This window comes from Megalobrama amblycephala, linkage group LG20 (genome assembly GCF_018812025.1).
Source record: "Megalobrama amblycephala isolate DHTTF-2021 linkage group LG20, ASM1881202v1, whole genome shotgun sequence".
Lineage (NCBI taxonomy): Eukaryota > Metazoa > Chordata > Actinopteri > Cypriniformes > Xenocyprididae > Megalobrama > Megalobrama amblycephala.
In genome coordinates, this window is record NC_063063.1 from 10,686,590 (window position 1) to 10,706,252 (window position 19,663).

General features: G+C 36.9%; 1 protein-coding gene across 3 annotated transcripts in view; it reads right to left on the bottom strand.

The window, feature by feature from the left end:
- Positions 1–3,240: 3,240 nt before the first annotated feature.
- The window catches only part of ccser2b (coiled-coil serine-rich protein 2b), an 86,862-nt gene continuing 70,439 nt past the window's right edge, over positions 3,241–19,663 (bottom strand). For 2 of the 3 annotated variants that reach the window (XM_048169920.1, XM_048169919.1), the window contains exon 10: positions 3,241–8,098. In XM_048169920.1, the coding sequence (XP_048025877.1) occupies positions 7,292–8,098 (807 nt within the window). In that variant the 3' untranslated portion in view covers positions 3,241–7,291. Of the gene's footprint in view, positions 8,099–18,518; positions 18,559–19,663 lie in introns of all 3 variants that reach the window. The other variant, XM_048169921.1, reaches the window with a different exon arrangement.

The following is a 19,663-nucleotide window of genomic DNA, read 5'->3' on the forward strand; positions in this document are numbered from 1 at the left end:
ATATTAAATCTACAAAAACTAATGATAGTGACCATGCTGTAAGTGGGATAATCCACAGCTAGATGTGCTTCAAACATTTTACAGTGGTTCTTCGCCTCCATGCTATGCAGTAAAACTTTGTGTATGAGTAAGTGGTTGAATTATTCACTTAATCAAGAAAAGAAAAAAAAAAACTAAAGAAAAGAAAAGGAAAAACCGTGTTGCTCTTTTCTTTAGCAGATCAAATAATATGTTTGTTCGAAATACTGTATATTGGTAATATTTAGTGTAAAATATAAATGACTCAATATTAACTGCTTGCACTGGAATGTGATTTCCACAAATTTACAGATTACTAGTAGTTCTTGAAGAGTGACTAGGTAACATTTGAGTTATTCGATGCATTTTATGACAACGTTTTGAGTAAAACAGACAATTGCTCACGTCTCAAATACGTTAATGTTGTGATTAGTAATTGGTAATTCTGTATAATTTTTCATAGGTAGGTTTTAATAATGCGAATGTCGTTCAGTAATAATGATTACCATATAAGGAACTATCTTAGTCCTAAATTTGCTATTACTTATGGATTAGTTAATCTTGTTACCATATTAGTTAGCAGAAGAGTTAATGTTTGTCCTCAATTTCTTCCTGCATAGTTGCCTTAATGATGGACCATTATTGTAAAGTGTTACAGAGATGACTGATAATTCTATTAAAAGAGGAAGTCAATCAATTAATAGATCAATTAACTAGGTCACTAGCTTCAATAGCAACTCATGGTATATCTGATCTACAAGTGTGTAAATGCCAATGCTGTGGAGGCCAAGACTGCTTAAAGTGTCCCTTTCTACTCTGAAGAAAATACATATGACATTTATTTCTTTTGCTTTCATGCTCATTTTAGCATAATTTGAGCAAAAATTCAGCCATATTCCTTTTTCCCTGCTGTAACTCCACTGCAGTTCTGCATTACAAGCCTTAAGTCAGCAAATTGGTGTGGGAGCAGTTTCAAAGATTTGAATACGCAATACTACTGTCAGACATGGCTTTGATATGCACCAGATTGAGTGGGTAGACATCGGAGAGCTGCAACAGTTCTGTCTCCAACTATAAATTAATTGTTTTTATATGTTTAAACTTGTCATTTTGTAGTGCTTAGGGAGGACTTTACCAATAACAAAAGACAGCATCTGCATGCACTTCAGCAAACAGTATGGGATATTGGTTTGTGATGTGAGCTATGTGAATGTTTGACTAATGCTTGACATTATGTTAGATTAACTGAATCTTTAATTTAGATTTAAACTGAGTGTATCTGATTCTGAACATTGCCAGGAATGTTGACTTTGAGTTGTTGACTTTGAAGGCCCCGATATAGTCATAGTGAAGTTCTTTTTCTTCTTTGCTTAGGGGTAAAAGAATTTCAAAATACCTTTCCAGCGGAATGCTGTTAGGAAACATCCCTGACACCACCCACACTTCTGAGAGCTGCATTTAGCTGAACATGTAAATATGTCTGTGTGCTTTCCTCTCAATAACAAAATAAACACAACAAAAATCACAGCAGTGAGAAACCAGCAGTTAAGAAAGCATCTGATCATAGTGGATATGTTTGCACAGACTCTGCAATTTGGTACTCCAGTCAAGTCAGGTTACATTTTTATAAACAATAAATTGCTTTAAAGCAAGCACCAAACCGGTATCGAGTCTCATGGAGGAGCTCCAGAAAAGAGGAGTGATGACAGTGAAGGATGAGAGAAAACAAGGCCTGGACTTAATGTTGGTGTATTGTTTTTATGTGGCAGTCGTCCATGAGGGGCTGCCGCTTTACTTTCATTTTGTTGTTTATTTTATTGTTATGTTGAACGTTCGCTGGTTGCCACCTCCTTCTTCCCTGAACTTTAATCATTGCTACAGATACATCTATGCTCCATTCAAAGATCAATCAGATGAAGGTATCTCAAAAGACATAATGTGAAGCTAACATTGGATTTGGATGTCTTGATTCCTTCCTATAGTACTTTGGAATGCAGCTATGGAAGTAAAGTAATGCCATATGTTTTTGAAACAAAAAGCATCTTGAATTGCACTGCTTGAAAAAAAATATGCATTGCATTAACCATGCTTGTATTTTAATGCATTGTATTTTTAGGGCTTGCATTTTTATGAGCTGAAATTCAACATGGCTGAACTGTATATTTAAGCTGTGAATATTTCAATTCAAAACACACATTTTCATTGTTAAAAATTCAATAATCCATATTCACCTTTCAGATTTCACTTCCAAAATATTAATTCTGTTTAAAAATACAACCTATAATATTCAGCAGGCAATTTTTGGTCCATTTTATTTCATGTCCACAAATTCAGTGGTTTGAATTTCAACATTTCACATCCAGGAACTGCAGGAAAAGCAGTAGAGTACCGAGCATAATCTCCATCTGCTGTTAGTCGACCTCACCAGCAGGTGGTGTAAGCGCATGTTGACGAAGAGCAGAGCAACAGTTAGAGCAAGTCATTCATTTCATTCATTACAATGGATTTACATTAATGGAGCAAGCAGTAAGTGCATGTGTGATGATTATCACGGACAGTATATATGCAGAAAAGCTGATAAAGACACAAAAGTTGTGTTTACATTTAATTCAATGTCTTCACTGTTACTTTCCCTGTGTAGCCTACATGTAAGCAGCTTTCTCTACAGTGAACGAGATTATAATGTTATTATCTGATGCTGATGTACAGTTCAAATTTTAAATCTGAGATAGACATATAACTTTCCTTAACTTTATATCGTGGCGCTGTGCTGCAGTACTGGGGTTTCCCTTAATACGTCATACTCCAGGATTCCCGTGCCGTCGGGACATATAGAATGATTATAGAAGAAATTGAATTATTATTATTGTTCTAGCTTGTCTTTAGTTATCTTTCTTGGCACGAAGAGGCCTTTACTAATGAGTCACACTGCGATTGGTGGATAGTTGTGGTGACACTTTAGCAAGTATTGTTGTAAATAGATCTTGAGGTAAATGTCAACAGTCCAAGCTTTCTCGCCAGTCCTCTGTAGTACTTTGAACCTTTTTAATTTTACTGTCACTGTCAATGAGAGCTCCTATTCTGTTACCCTTGGCAGGACTTCCAAAGTTTGGTCTGGAGGTACACATGTACCTCCAGACATTTGAAAATAACACCTATGATATGTACTCTGCTCTAATCATAGTTCTGTGAAGTGCAAACAAACACATACTGTAATTGCAGTAGCTTTTGTTGCTGTCTTTATTTAGAGTTCTTGGACACTCAGCCTCATGGAAAGATGTTAAGCACATGAAAACATCTCTCATCTCATGTCTTTACATTTAAAGTGCATATAATATGATTAAGGGATTTCTTTTATATGTAACACACACACACACACACACACATTTGTTAATGCACAAATAAATTAAGTTTGAACAGAGTTTTACATTATAGGGCAGTGCAATTTTCATACAGTCATAATGTAGCAAAAATCAAGTAAACAGATGGCATACAACATAACGGACAATAAAACAGTACTAAAAGAGCAAATTAATAGTGTTATGATGCACATTGCTGCATCTGATTCTATCTAATAATACAGGGAGACATAATGACACAATGGTATTGTTTCTTCAACGTTTGCATGCTTCAAATGAGACAAAAGAAATTGAAACCCAACACGTTGAAACCATAATCTCCCTAATAAAACAGTGTTTATAATAGTTACCACCTCTAAAGACACAAACCCAATTATTTTATACCCACAAAGACAATGTTTCAAGTAATCCACATATTCAAAGGATAGTGAGGCCACAGACGCACTCTAATGTTTGTGCATTTTATACAGACTTAAAATAAAAGTGAAGTCATAGACATTAGTTTTTATTTCCTAAACCTTTAAATCATTGTGAAAACAGTAGTGTACCACTTAATGTTTCTTGGATTTTTCAGACCTGCATGAGCCTGTTCCTGTGAGATTCTGCCCACTCCTGCAAAAATTATGCAATATTCGGTCATGCTCCCACCTGCATAAGCCAGCAGGTAGAGATCGGATTTTTCAGTCACACTCCTGCCCCCTTTGCCTTACCGAGATCAAACTCTTCGCTGAACATGTCAACCAAGATTTTTGTCATTTTTTATGTATTATATGTGAAAAATTAAACATTAGAAATGTGCAGACAAGAATGGGCCCAGACAGGATGGGCATAAGAGCTTTGTCCCTCCTTTACTCTCCACAACGTAAATGAAATGTCCTAAATTAAATTTCTTTTGTTCCACCATACTACTGGGAGGCAAATAACTGAGCTGTATGGCAAAAGAAAAGTATTTGGGGGCTTAAGCCACATTTTAAAAATGTATGACATTGTGTCATGAGATTGTGACATGACATAAAATATCAAAATAAGTAGCCAAGCCAAACATTTCACAATAAGTTAAGTTTAAAATTATAAAACAATTGACAGATTTACATTATCGAGTGACTATTTGTGGCTGGCAAAGGTCATTGGAATATGTCCATAGTTAAAGCGATAAACTATACTTGTACTATACACTCTGCTAAGAAGATTTGATAATACGTATGCACTAACCATTAATGATATTCATAATCATAGAAGATCTGCAGTAACTTGCTTCATGTTTAAGTAGGAAAAGACCTCTTTATCTCTCACTGGCTACTTTTTGTCAGTCATATATGAAAAAAATAAGATGTTACAGAGTTTCCTCGAGCCTTCAGAAAGGGTTCCACTATCCTCCATTGACAGAGACTATCATCTTCACTCCAAAACACTTCAGCAAAAGAACACCTCATCTCATCTAGGGTTCATCAGAAGAGATATCGTCTACTCACTCAAATATATCTACAGCAATAGCTGAGGCCAGGAGTGGAGAGCATAGGTAGAGGTAGCGATTCTGTGAGGTGGGTGCACATTGAGGAGGATTTAGGGATTAGGGTGAGGGTTTAGGACTAATCTAGCCATTGCATCAGGCTCATCTCCACCGTATTAAAGATCTATATCATTAAACCCTTTTTAACATCTACAGCGTCTAATGCAAGGTGGATGCCATCTCAACAGCCTCATTAGAAGATGCATGTTGAAGTGGCAAAGAATAGCTGAGATAAATGAAATAAGATGAACTGACATGGAGGGGATAAACAGTTTGACTTGCAGTGGTATGTGTAGCAAGCTGCCAGGCAAGATAGTGCTGATTGAAGGGCCTGATGGATTCACACCAGATAAGTCAGTGGCTGTGCTAACCATGTACTGCAGTGTTTGGTAAGGCAATCAGACAGACTGAATCTTGATGTGAATAGACATGGAATGAAAGTAAGGGCTGCTGCTGCAAAGCTTGGGCATTTTACGTTTCACGAGACTGAACTACAAGAGTAGAGAAAGTGGGATTTTTCCAGTTTGGAAACTGGGGGGAAGGAGAGACTGTAAGAAAAAGGGAACTGCTCATTTTTTTAACAAACTTAGCTAAAATTATTCTAAAATGAATGAAATCTATAAATAATAACTTTCCCTAATTTTGATAACAAAAAATAAGAAAGCTGAAAAGAAACTGATGAGTGTGGCATTGAATGTCATATACATTATAGTATAATTATTTTAACATTATAATCAGGTATGACCTGGATGTAACAAGAGGCTAGTAAGAGCTTTCCTAAAGAGGTGCATTAGCGACTGATGATAGAGGATGTATTCTTTAGTGTCCTTGTAATTGCACCCACCTACCATGCCGAGCCTCACTCGGAACTGGTCAGGCGGAACCGGTTGCATTGGTGCCATGACCCAGATGGGAGTGAGGTTTGGGGGGGGTGAGTGTAACGCAGGCCTGCTAGTAAAAGCTGCACAGGTAAACCTCACTCCCCTGGTTTCAAGAGGCAGCAGTCTTTTGCATCCTTGTTAGCGCACCCGTTTGCATGAATGCCATAGGATTTAGGTCCTTAAGATTTCATGTAAAGCCATAATAAATCATCAATTTCCTTGTTTTATGATTTGTTCTTCAATCACTGTTTAACGGTTTTATTTTGCCAAAATAGTTTGAACGCAAATATGTGCACACAGCATCCCTTGATTCCTGCAATTCACAATCAAGCACAGTTCACCCTGACTATGGCATGTAAGTTGTCTCTTTTTTAGCCCTGGTATAACATACTGTAATTCTTAGTAATGTAGTCCAGGACCAAAAAGATTCCTAATCAAGAAACATACCTTACTTGGCAAAGTCACTGTAATTGTAAAGTAACCATGTCAACCACTTCTAACTCTCTCACTGTGTAGGTCAATGTTCCTCACAGCCAGATTTTTTCTTTTCTTATTATGTTCAAGGCCTTACAACACATACTGTTGTTAAGATCAACTTAGCTTCCAGAACTTGCTCTCATTAGGTACGGTGGTGGGAGGCTAATTCCTGCAAGACACAATCTTCGCGCTAGCAGAAAAGAACAAAGCTATGAAGAGAGATGTGTAGAAAAGCAATTGAAGGAGACAACTTCTCTGAAAATCTCAGTGGGCACTCTTCATCACGGCCCACGCGGCGCACATACAACATTTGGTGGTAGTTAAGACAGGAAAATGCAAGTCTGTCTCATCCATAAGGATGAGATAAAGGTCCATAAGCGCAATACAAAAAACTGATGCAGGAGCAATAAGGATACTTGGTTTTGGTCTAGAGAAGTGGCGCCTTGCTAATCTATCAGAAGAATATCAGAAGAAATATCTTATGCAAGGTGCATAGGTACAAGGTAGACAATAGTGTCTCTTACAACTTAGTGCATTATTCAGAAAAAAATAGTGGTTACCTGTGTCACATTTTGTACATAGTAAGAATAACTGGCAAGATCAGCCCAAAGGAAGCGAATCTGTATTGGTAGGCTTGCATATTTGTACTGCAGGGATGTAAAAAGTACAAGACTTTTTTTTTCTAGCACTAGCAAGCTCAGAAAAAAAGACACTTTTTATTGTGGGCAAAAAGCAAGTAGAAGTGATCAGGTTTCTTGCTAAATAACCTTCTATATTCAACATATATAAAATCAATTTGATTCAAACCATTTGTAGTGGAGCTACAGTGGAGAATCACTTTTTTTCATGGAATTCCTAATTTGCAGGGTAACACGGATAGCTTTAGTGCGTTATTTGTTTGAAGCCCAGCAGAGCGAGCAATGCTGCATGGTTTTAAAGAATACCTTAATATTAGTCAGCATACTTGACTGGTGCCTTATAAGCAGGGCATTAAGAAGCAGCTTTTGTATACTCTGGTGAGATGCCCTAAGCTTTGCTTAGCTGATCTAGAATTGTGGAAGCATACGAGAAGGCAGAGTGGGGGTAGTTGTTGTTTGACCTTGTTGAGATGCAGGGTTTGGGAGAGAAGAAAGTGCCTTTGGCTTAGGAAGGCGGGAATGTTTGGGCTGAAGGGGAGCACGAGCTCTGGGCAAACTGCTCTCTATCTTTCCAAGAAATAGAGACTGTCTGCACCCTTGATTTTGTTTATTACATACTGGTGCTACAGTTGTGGTGTCCATGGTAGTCTGTTGGGCTGGGTTTATGCAGGGTAGTCCGGAAGCTGGTAACAGTTGATGTCTTTTGGATAGACCTGTGGCTCCTACCCTACCTAGGGCTCCTTTGACCACACTGACCCGCTGTACTTCCTGGGGCTTGATGAGTGTTGAAGCTCTCTTAGTATAGGTGGGTGGCTGTAGGGTTGAAAAATTGCTTTTTCTCAAAGAAAGTTTTTGTATACCTCTCTCTAGCTTACAGCAAAAGCTAGCAGAAGCTGGTGGGCTTGCTGGCTCATTGATTTTAAGCTGGCTGCTCACGAGGCCGAGCTCAGCAGGATCAGAGCTCTGAAAAGTTCTGGAAGAGGAGGCAGCAGTGCTATCAGCAGATATAGTTACCGTTGGTAAAGTACTATTTGGGGTAGACTCAACAGCGATGGGACTTTGTAGGTGTGGAGAGCAGGACGTGGGCATCAGTGGATGGTGACTAAGCTCGGCATCCAAACTGTCACAAGGGGCCCCTGTAGAGGTTGGACTGGATAGTCCTTCATGGTTGTGGAGCTTGTTGGGTAAGAATCTGGGAGTCTGTAGTATCTGAAGCTATTAAAGAGAAAAAAAATAAGTAATTATTGAACATTTGTTTGCTCTAACTTCATAATGATTAGACTAGGCTGATTCTTCAATTACGGGACTTGTTCTGTTTCTTAGGATGAGCTTTAAAAAGAAAAAATAAATAAAGAATTGGAAGACAAAATATACAACATGAGTGTCTGGATACACAAGAAACTAGAGGTCGACCTATTTTGCCTGATAAACACACTTTTATTTTCATATGATATATATATATATATACACACACAATGTACAGGAATGGGAGAGGGAAAAAGGGATAGAAATAAAATCAAGTCTTTGACAGCTAATTAAATGTATAAAATGTTAAACTCACATCAAACTGTACGACAACCTTTTTATTATATTTCATCAGACTTTTTGTTATATTTACTTAGGACAACCGACCATATTTCTTTAATACATTTTGATTACTGCTTACTCTTACTTCCAATGGAAGTTGTTTGGTTATGAACGTTCTTCAAAATATAATCTTGAGGGTGATTAATGGGTTAGTTTACCCAAAAATGACATTTTTGTCATTGAGTACCCTCATGTCGTCCCAAACCCGTAAGACCTTTGTTTGTCTTTGGAACAGAAATGAAGATATTTTTGATGAAATCCGAGGGTATCTGATCCACACATAGGCAGCAACGACATTGCACATTTTAAGGTCCAGAAAGGTACTAAAGACATCGTTAAAACGGTCAACGTGACTACAGTGTTTCAACCTTAATATTATGAAGAAACGAGAATACTTTTTGTGCGCAAAAACAAAACAAAAATCACGACTTTATTCAACAAATTCATCTGTCCCCTGTCATACTGCTACACTAATTTAGTTGCAGAGCTTCAGTGTTTACGTCCGAATGGCGACTCAGTACTGGCCGAAAAATCAATGAAAATAGCGTAGCAGTATTTAGTTGTCATTTTTGTTTTGTTTTTGCACACAAAAGGTATTCTCATCGCTTGATAATTCTAAGGTTGAACCACTGTAGGCACGTCAATGGTTTTAACAGTGTCTTTAGTACCTTTCTGGACCTCAAAAGGTGCAATGTTTCATCAAAAATACCTTAATTTGTGTTCCGGTCTTATGGGTTTGGGACGACATGAGGGTGAGTACTTAATAGAAATTTCTTTTTTGGGTGAACTAACCCTTTAAATGATGACAAAATATTATAATACTAATGTGATCCCTTTAATTCTCTAAAACAATTTATTGTTCCATGACTATATGTAATGATAATGCTTACTGTATAAACACCTTGCCTTTTCTCTCTTGATGTTTCAAATAAATTTTTTTTTAAGAGCAAAGCTTAGTCACGGGTCACAACAATGCAGAGTCCATGAATTATTTTACCTCTAGAGGGCAAACCCTTCAGTTCCAATGCATGGAGGAATTAAACATTAAACTTATCATTTTTAATTTTTTAATGTTTAAAACTGATATATCAGTCATGCTCTATGAGACACTATCCTTAGCAGCAGCCACACAGCTTCAGATGAACCTACTGTGGGTGTTAACTCAGACTCAGAGTGAGACCGATTGAAGCATCCACACAACAAGCTGTCTGAGAGGGCTTTGATCTTTACAGTACTTGGCGAAGTGGAGCTCACCCTCTCCACACTTATTAGCAATGATGTAGACTTACACGTGAGGTGGTGAGGTCACTGTCAAAGCAGTACATGCACTCGAGCACATCTCTCAGACTGACAAAGAAGAATGCAATTCAAGTTAACAACTTATGACTCGAACCCAAAAGCATCAGAGAAGCTAGTAATTGTCACAAAGCAAAACATCCAAAGTAGGGCAAATGAGGATTTCTACCTTCTATTTAATATTTTAAATTCAGGATCACAAGAAATACACATAAAATTGATGGAGCAGCCAACACATCCATCTCAAAGTGAATTATTCCATGTGATGCGAGGCTCTGTGGTATGCAGGACATTGAGGTGCTGGAGTACAGCGCTATTGTTAGCTCAGTCTTTGATGTCTGCTGTGCTGGTTGATTGGCACTGGTGGATGATTTCCAGGTGGCAGCCCTTTATTCCACGGAAACAGCTTTAGGAATAGTACCTTACTTGTGTTATTCTTACACAAATACCACGCAAATGTTACCACGATTACATACTTTAAATGATTGAAGTGGTTGAGTTATGGTTATGCTTTTGGAATATTGTCAGTTCAATATTTTTTTTAATGTGCATTGGTTTATTCTAGTGGTCTATGATCACTCCAGTTTTTAATTTTTGAGTGTATAGAGTGCTGCAGTGATGACATATTTTTGTAGGCCAACCCGGAAGTTAGTATTACTCTGGTTCCCTCAAAAAAAAAACAAAAAAAAAAAAAAAACAGGATACTCTTCAGAAATGAACACAACTTTTACGAATTTGTAAGCTTAAATATTATCGGCAGAAGTACAAAGCTAAATGTAGGCCATAAATGACCTACACCACAGTCACATGACTTCAATGTCACCACCATTAAACGAATAGTTCACCCAAAAATTTAAATTCTAATAATTTACTCACCCTCAAGTTGTTCCAAACCTGTATGAGTTTCTTTCTTCTGCTGAACACCACAGAAGATATTTTGAAGAATGAAGAACAGTTGCTGGTCCCCAATGACTTCCATACACTGCAAAAAATGCTTTTCTTACTTAGAGTTTTTGTTTTGTTTCTAGTCCAAATTCTGAAAACAAGACAATATTTTTTACTTGTCTAGAAAATGCTTCTTGATTTAAGAATGTTTAGATATTTGGACTGGAAACAAGACAAAAAATCTAAGTAAGAAAAGCATTTTTTTTTTTTTTTGCTTTTTTTTTTTTTTAAATAAGTTTGGTTACCCATATTCTTCAAAATATCTTTTAAAAATAAAATATTTATTGTTGGGTGCTCCATCATGATGGCCATATGCAACTGGCCCATTTGTACTGCTCGTTACATCTATTGCCCTTACTATTGCCCTTTAACTGTGCAGCAGTATATTCGATTTGAGCCATTCACGTGCTATAGGCTTTTAACTGATCCACTGAAAAGATTTGACTCAAAATAATTATTAGTTCACACAAAGCTATCATATATGAACAACATGAGTGTGTCATTATTGTCATTATTGGTCCACAGCAAATCTCCATTCTCAAGTTCACAACGTGTATGCCACATGCAACCCCAATAGTGTGTTTCTGCCGATCCTCAGGAGGTATTTCCTGGTCCACAGCACCCTCTAATGGAGACCATCTTCCATTCAATGCAGTTTTGTGTACTTGTTTTATTGACTGAGCCCATTTTTTGTGCCAATTCCAGGCCCCAGATTTCTTCTCAAAAATATAATCCTTTGAAGTTTTTTTTCCACAGTATGTGTTTCAGAATGGACGAGAGAGAACAGTGAGGAGTTTATCTAGAGAGGTGAAGTCTCAATCGGGCTAACCCGAGAGCACCTACAACCCTGTCAAAGCTTCAGAGAAATTCTTAGCGGAGCTGTGTGAGGGCTCTCAGTTGTTTCATACATAATTTATGACAGCTCACCAAGAATTAAAATAAGACAGCTGAGAAAAGGTGACAGAGTTCTGGAGCAGAAAGAATCTATGGTGGGAGGGAAAAGTAGACAGACAGATGCAGAAAAGTAAAGCCAGAGAACAGATAAAAAATGTAAACAAGGTGAATACTAAAGTGTAAACAAATTGGTGGGCGAAATAAAGAGAACGTCAAAAGATTCCCCAAATATTAGAGCCCGACAGTTCTCTGCAAATGACTTTGGAAAACCTTTTTTCCATGAAACACATCATTTGAAAATATGGATGATGCCAGAGGTGCTGCTGGTTTGTTTTATTTTCATTTACTCACACCTAAATTGACTCCAAACTTGCATTTCAATAATGATAAGCTACCACCCCCAGCTATATGCACCAGTGCGGAGCATTACAAATAATTAGAATATACATATAATTACAATAATGTCTCTTTCTAAAGGCAGGAATATCAAGGGAATCTTCAGTTTTGTTTAAAAGGGTGTTCACATGGCAATGAGGTGTGATGAACGAACTGCAGAATGTAAAAAGCACATAATTATGCCTCATGGCCCATGTACTCCACGTTCCCTTCTTATACAAAAAAATAATAAAATTTAAAAAATAATAAATGAAAAAGGTTGAGAAATGTGAATAACCACTGCCTGAAAAATGAAGAACAAATTAAGAAATACAAAAAGACAAATTAGTTTCATTAGGCAAAAGTTTTCATGAGGCAAAAAGTATGCCCCTTAAAATGTCGTTTTTTTTCTAAGCACTTCAGCATATGGCAATATGTGAAAGTAAAATATGAAATATCATATTAATGAAGACTTTCTTTTTTTCCATTTGAGAATTTTTGGTAAAGTCAGTCTTTCATTCTTGTGGTTGCTTTTATTACACATAGGGTTGCTCTGATTTTGTACAATACCAAGCTTTGCTACCTAAGTAGCAGGACTAAATCGATATTGTAGTAGGCAACAAATGAACCACCTTAGATGACTGATGAGCTGAAACAAACAAACAAACAAAAAAAAAAAAAAAAAATACTGTGCTACATAAAATCATGCAGTTACAAAAGTTTGTTGCATGTTTTATAAGCATTCCAAATTTGACACTTAAAATTAAAGTCCAAACAATATTTTGCTTGATTCGTGTACCAGTGGTGTCATTCAGGACAGCATTCAAATGTCCAGTGATAACTAGTGAATCAAAATGACGCAATAAAATGTAACTTTACACAATATTATCAATGTTATCATGCACACTTGTTGATGACTTGTGTCATTGTATAATTCGGGATGAGCACAGGGCCTTTGGTTTGCACGGTTTGATGCATTTCCTCCTGAAGCATTGTTTGCAGACTGATAGGTCTGGACTAACATTTTGTTTTCTTTGAATGCCAAGTAATTCCATATTTGGCTACAGCACTGCTTTTCAGTGAGCTGAGGGCAAAGACACTGAAATTAACATCTTTTGTTTTATCCGCAATTTCTATCACTCAGCTGGCTTGTTGCGTGTCACACTGATTCAAATTTTCACCATGTTGGCACCACATATTTTTTTCATTTGACATTTACATTTTTAGTACCAGTATACCCTGCAATACTAATTGCAAAAAGTCTAACAAAAGGGGCTAATTAGAAACCAGTTGGAGTTGTAGTCTTGGTCTTGAGACCTCTCAGGACCACATAAACACAGCCTTGGACTGGGTCTTTCTCTCGTAATTTGTTGTCTTGGTCTGAGCTACAGTCAGGGGTACAATGTTTTAGGCATTTTCCCCATTTAAAATGGATAGTCTGGTTCTTCACTCTAAAAAAAAAGTGCTATATAGCACTAAAAGTGGTTCTTGGCTCATAATCATAAGGGAACCACTTTTGGTGCTATGTAGCACCATATCTTTAAAGGTGCTGTACAGCACCTTTGTCAAACGGTGCTATGTAGAACCCATAAGAGGTGCCATATCACATTTTATTTCTTCAACAAAAATGGTGCTAAACAGCACCAACAGTGGTTCTTTGGCTCATAAAGAACCTTTAAAGGGGCTTAACAGGTTCTTTGTATGGCAGTGGTGCTATATATCACCTTAACCACCCCAAAGAACCACTGAAGAACCGATGAAGAACCATACAGGGGCTTAACAGGTTCTGAATGCAGTAGCGGAGCTATATAGTACCTCAGTCATTCCAAAGGACCGGTGAAGAACCAGTGAAGAACCACTAAAGCACCAAGATTTGGTGCTATACAGCAGTGGTTCTCAAACCTGTCCTGGGGACCCCCCACCACTGCACATTTTGCATGTCTCCCTCATCTAACACACCCAATTCAACTCTTGCAGTCTCTACTAATTAGCTGATGACTTGAATCAGGTGTGTTAGATGAGGGTGACATGCAAAATGTGCAGTTGTGGGGGGTCCCCAGGACAGGTTTGAGAACCACTGCTATACAGCACTTAAAGTGGTTCCCCTATGATTACGAGCCAAAGAACCACTTTTAGTACTATATAGCACCTTTTTTTTTTTTTAGAGTGTTGGACATACAGGTCTTGTTCTGGATCTTGGCCTCAATGTGTCTAAGTTTGGGTATTAAGCCCAAAGTATATGCTTCAGTTGTATATTGGCCACTACATCTTGTGCATGATGTAAATTTCATCATCTGCACAGTCCATTAGATGGCAACACTCAAAGTTAGGCTGCTGCTTTTAAAACTACTCAAATAAGGAGAACTGCTAGAGGTTTGGATCTTTAGAGATTTGCTATTAGTCTGGGGGCGTATTCACAAAACATCTTAAGGCTAAAAGTAGCTCCTAAATTGCAGATTTAGGAGAACCTCTTAAAAATAATGGGCATGTCAGTCCTAATTTTAGGACTCCTACATTTTTGCTCTAAGAGTATTTCACAAATCATTTTAGCGCTAAAACTTGCTCCTAAATCTGTGAAACGCTGGGGAGTAGTCAAGAGGACTCCTAAGTCACTAAGACCAAATCACAAATAGTACTAATCCACCCAAAGACACTGTACACCCTTGAGGCAATAGCGATAGATCCTTAGGTGCTCAACTTTTTCTTCATAAATGCAATACATTTTGATTTATATATTTGAATATAGATTTTGAGATGCCAAAAATAAATCTTTAACAAATAAATAAATATTGTCCAATTACCTGTGGCAGTGGATTCATGAGTTCACATTTACAAATGTTTGAATAAAGTAAAAAAAAAAAAACAATTAATAAGGGCTCCGAGCCCAAACCCAGAGTTCTCCCCGTATCCCCAGCCGAGAGTGAGGGTTGGCGGAGGGATGCAGAAAACTGTTGAAGTAACAGACATCCAAGAGGCGGACAATTAATTGTATATACTTTAATTCGTTTTAATTAGTGATACGTAGCCTACATTTTAAAACCTTTATTTGAATATGGCAACATTTTAATTAAAAATATTTATTGGAATAGGGTAACATTTGTATTTTAAAACCTTTATTTTAATATGGAAACATGATACCTTATTCTACAATATTTCTGTGATTAAATCGCTGACTCCTCCCCATCAGCCAATCACTGTGTGTATACTCCATAGCAACGAGGTCAACCCCGCCCTTACTCTTAGCTTAAGACTTCAGTTGATTCCTTAGTAAAAGTTTGTCTCAGCAGCTTTGTGAATAGGTTTTAAGAGAAAACTCTTAGCTAAGAACTTTTATTTAGGAGAAGTCTTAGTGGTAAGATAAAATGTTTTGTGAATACAGCCCCTGGTCCTCAATCTAAGGGAGTCCAACATAATCTCATGAGTATTTGTATGTGTTTTGCATAAAAACATAAGTGATGGGTGAAACAAAGCTTTTTGAAACTTTAAATAAATTGAACCAATTAGTTTGCAAAATGATTTGTTTTTCAAAGCACTTGAAACGCCACAGCAAAACGCAGCTCAAACATGCATAAAAACACCTTTTATAAACCAACTGCAAATGTTTAATTGAAAGTGTAATCTATTAAATGCAATTAACAGAGAATCTAATACCATTACATATGAAGCATATTTATAATATGTGTTACTTAACTAAATTCAAGGGCTTGTTTTGGTTTTTTTATGGAGAGCTTGGTTAATCAGGCTAATAAAAGACTATTAACTAAGCCACTTTTTTATTACACAAATATGTCATGAAATGTCTACTAATGTATAAAATTGATCAGAGATCTGGTAAAAACCTAGACACTGGTTCATGGGTTCACAGTGATTTCCCCTAACGGTGAACCATTGAAATTTCGAAAAACATTTCAAAACAGTTATAAAGCAATGAAGCCTCATTTACTGAAATCATGTGACTTTGGCAGTTTGAAACGCTCTCCGATTCACTGGTTTGAAACAAATGACTTATAAAGGTTTTGAAGTTTCACAAAGCAGTGTTTTGAAAACACCCATCACTATAAAACGTACAACACTGATGTACTGACAGCATCTAAAATGTAAATTATGTACATATGAACAACTTTACAGACATACACATTAAATCTTGAAATGTATGAATTCTTATTTATGCACACTGAGATTATGTTTTCAATTCCATGTTTAATGCAGTTTACTGATTTATTGAAATTAATATTATAACATTTCATTCTGTTCTGTGTGATTTGTAGTGCCAACTTGTTTTAAAGGATTACAAACTGTTAAACAAGACCATATTTTAAAATATTAAAATTCATAATTTTAATTATGACTCAAAAAAATGACTCAAATGAGTCTCAAATGGAGAGACTCAAAAAAATGACCATCAAAACACTAATAAAAACATTATAATAAAATCATAAAATTAATCCACTCTGTAATCCAAATATTTAGAATCCATGATTGTTTTTCCATGATTATGATTGATCAAGATAAGATTTTCAGCTATTAAAAACTTAAATTCTGTTCTTTACCTCACAAAAAACTATTGTATACCTCCTGAGAACACTGTGAATGTAACACATTGTCATATGGACCACTTAAGTATTTCATTTTGACATTTTAGCAATAAAGTATGGTCATTACACTTATCGATTACGTTTTTCTTTATACTGTATTTTTTTTTTTTTTGTAATTGTTAGGATTAGGTTTAGAGGTACAGTATGTGTGGGATTAGTGGCCTAAAAATATATATTTAATGCAGGGGTGGGGAACGTTGAACCTGGAGGGCCATTGACCTGCAGAGTTTAACTCCAACCTTAATTAAGCACTTCTGCAGCTAATCAAGGTCTTCAGGATTACTAAAGTTACAGGCAGGTGTTTTTTTTTCAGGGTTGGAGCTAAACTCTGCAGGACAATGGCCCTCCAGGATCAACGTTCCCCGCCCCTGATTTAATGGTATATTGAATTGCCTTTGTTCTGTACATATTTCTTTCTGTTATATATATTCTTTTTATACTCTCTATTGAAGTGGTTATGTTTAGGTTTGAAGGTAAGTCTAAAATATATCTATAACATTTATACTATTTATATAAATATGTTTATGATATAAAAAATGTGTAAATATTTTAATTTTTTTAAATTATTTCTTTACCTGTAAATATGTAATATTTAGGTTTTAGATGCTGTCAATACAATATTATCTATCAAAACATACAAAAAATCATTTTTGTATTGTAAACTTTACATAATAATACCTATGTACAGAGAGACCAGGCTAAGTAGTCTATACTGGTCTGATACTCATCTTGACTCTGGAATTAAAGGTGCCCTAGAACGCTTTTTCACAAGATGTAATACAAGTCTAAGGTGTCCCCTGAATGTGTCTGTGAAGTTTCAGCTTAAAATACCCCATAGATTTTTTATTATTCCATTTTTTAACTGCCTATTTTGGGGCATAATTAAATATGCGCCGATTCAGCGCGCTTCCCCTTTAAACACTTGCGCTCCCCGCCCCCAGCTCGCAACTCTATAATACATTGCATAAACAAAGTTCACACAGCTAACCCTCAAAATGGATCTTTACAGAGTGTTCATCATGCAGCATATCAGATATAGTAAGTATGGTATTTATTTGGATGTTTACATTTGATTCTGAATGAGTTTGATAGTGCTCCGTGGCTAAAGCTAACATTACACACTGTTGGAGAGATTTATAAAGAATTAAGTTGTGTTTATGAATTATACAGACAATTATACAGCAAGTGTTTAAAAAATGAAAATAACGACAGTCTTGTCTCCGTGAATACAGTAAGAAACGATGGTAACTTTAACCACATTTAACAGTACATTAGCAACAGGCTAATGAAACATTTAGAAAGACAATTTACAAATATCACTAAAAATATCATGATATCATGGATCATGTCAGTAATTATTGCACCATCTGCCATTTTTCGCTATTGTCCTTGCTTGCTTACCTGCATAAAGTCTGTGTGCTGCTCCAGACGTTAATACTGGCTTGTCTAATGCCTTGAACATGGGCTGGCATATGCAAAAGTTGGGGGCGTACATATTAATGATAATGGTGTTATGTTGAAATTTGCCTGTTCTTCAAAGGCCTTTTGCACAAATAAAATTTACATAAGAAGGAGGAATCAATGGAGTTTGAGACTCACTGTATGTCATTTCCATGTACAGAACTCTAATTATTAAACTATGCCGAGGTAAATTCAATTTTCAATTCTAGAGCACCTTTAACTATGTAAACTTAGACAGATTTCACAAAATTATAGGGTTTGGCCAAACAGATATGAGAGAATGAAAGACAGAGGGGTCTTGAGAGAAGAGACTGAAAGACAGAAAGAGGTTTGAAGAAAGTCAGCTTTATGAAAACAGTATGAACCTGTATGATGCAGATGGGCTGTCCTCGCAGAACAGAATAAGGACCATGCAAACAGAGAGAGAGAAAAAGGGAAGGGGTTGAGAGGATGTTTTAGAGAAAAGACAGGCAGTACTATACCACGCAGTGTCTCTGAAGTAATGCACTAGATGCTCCACTCCTTTTGCCAGAATTTGGGAGAGGCAGAGGGAGAGAAACAATAAGGAAAAATCAGTCAATGAAAGATAAACATACAGATGACTGGGGTAGAACAGGAAGCGAACTCAGCACACAAGACACACAACATGAAGGCAAACTTTTTTTACTATAACATTATTACAAAGAAATGGCAAAAATTGGACAGCCAATACAGCCATGACAGTGATCAAGTTTTTGCGCTTCACATGACATGAAGGAAAGCAAAAAGAAAAAAGGGGAAGTGCATTCAGTTCCATGCTCATTAGCGCATCTGAAAATGGGCAGAATTAAGGTTCTGTCTGGACTGCTCAATCTAAGCAACTGCCAAGGAGAGAGAGAGAACACGTGTCTTAGAGTCAGAGGGTTGTCGTTTTCTCTGAGGGATCCCACAGTGCCAGATCAAAAACTGTAATGACTCTCTTTCTCAATACCAGTCTCCCACAGCTGCCATCTGATGTATTAGCAGTCATCACGGCTTAACCACAGCTCGCAAGCGCTTTCACCAACAAGCTTTGTGGGGAAGGATCTTTCAGTCATATCTTGTTTATCAGATGATTAGTTTCCATAAATGTAATGGCAGCTACTGTATGGTGGTTTACTGTAGAATAGAGTTGTCAAAAGTACCGACATCGGTACGGAAATTTAAAAAATGTGACGCTTTGAGTGCTGTTTAGCGGATTTGTAAACACCTCTGATTGGCCATTGTGTTCACGGCTCATCGGATATGTCTGTGATTGGCTACAATGATCAACGCGCAGCAACGTTTGAAAGCACACGGAAGTGTTTGAATTTGAAAGCGTTTTGAAAGCGGGAGTGTTTGAAAGCAAGCGTCTATCAGCGGACTGGTCCGCGATAGACGCCTGCTTTCAAACGCTTCCGTGTGTATCTGTGTAAGCGCTCACTGAAGAATTTCTGAAGCGTTGATCATTGAAGCCAATCACAGACATATCCGATGAGCTGTGAACACAATTGCCAATTAGAGGCGTTTACGAATCTACTCAACAGCGCTCAAAGCGTCAAAAGTTTTACAATTTCAGTACCGACTTGGTACCGAAGTCGGTACTTTTGACAACTCTACTATAGAGCTG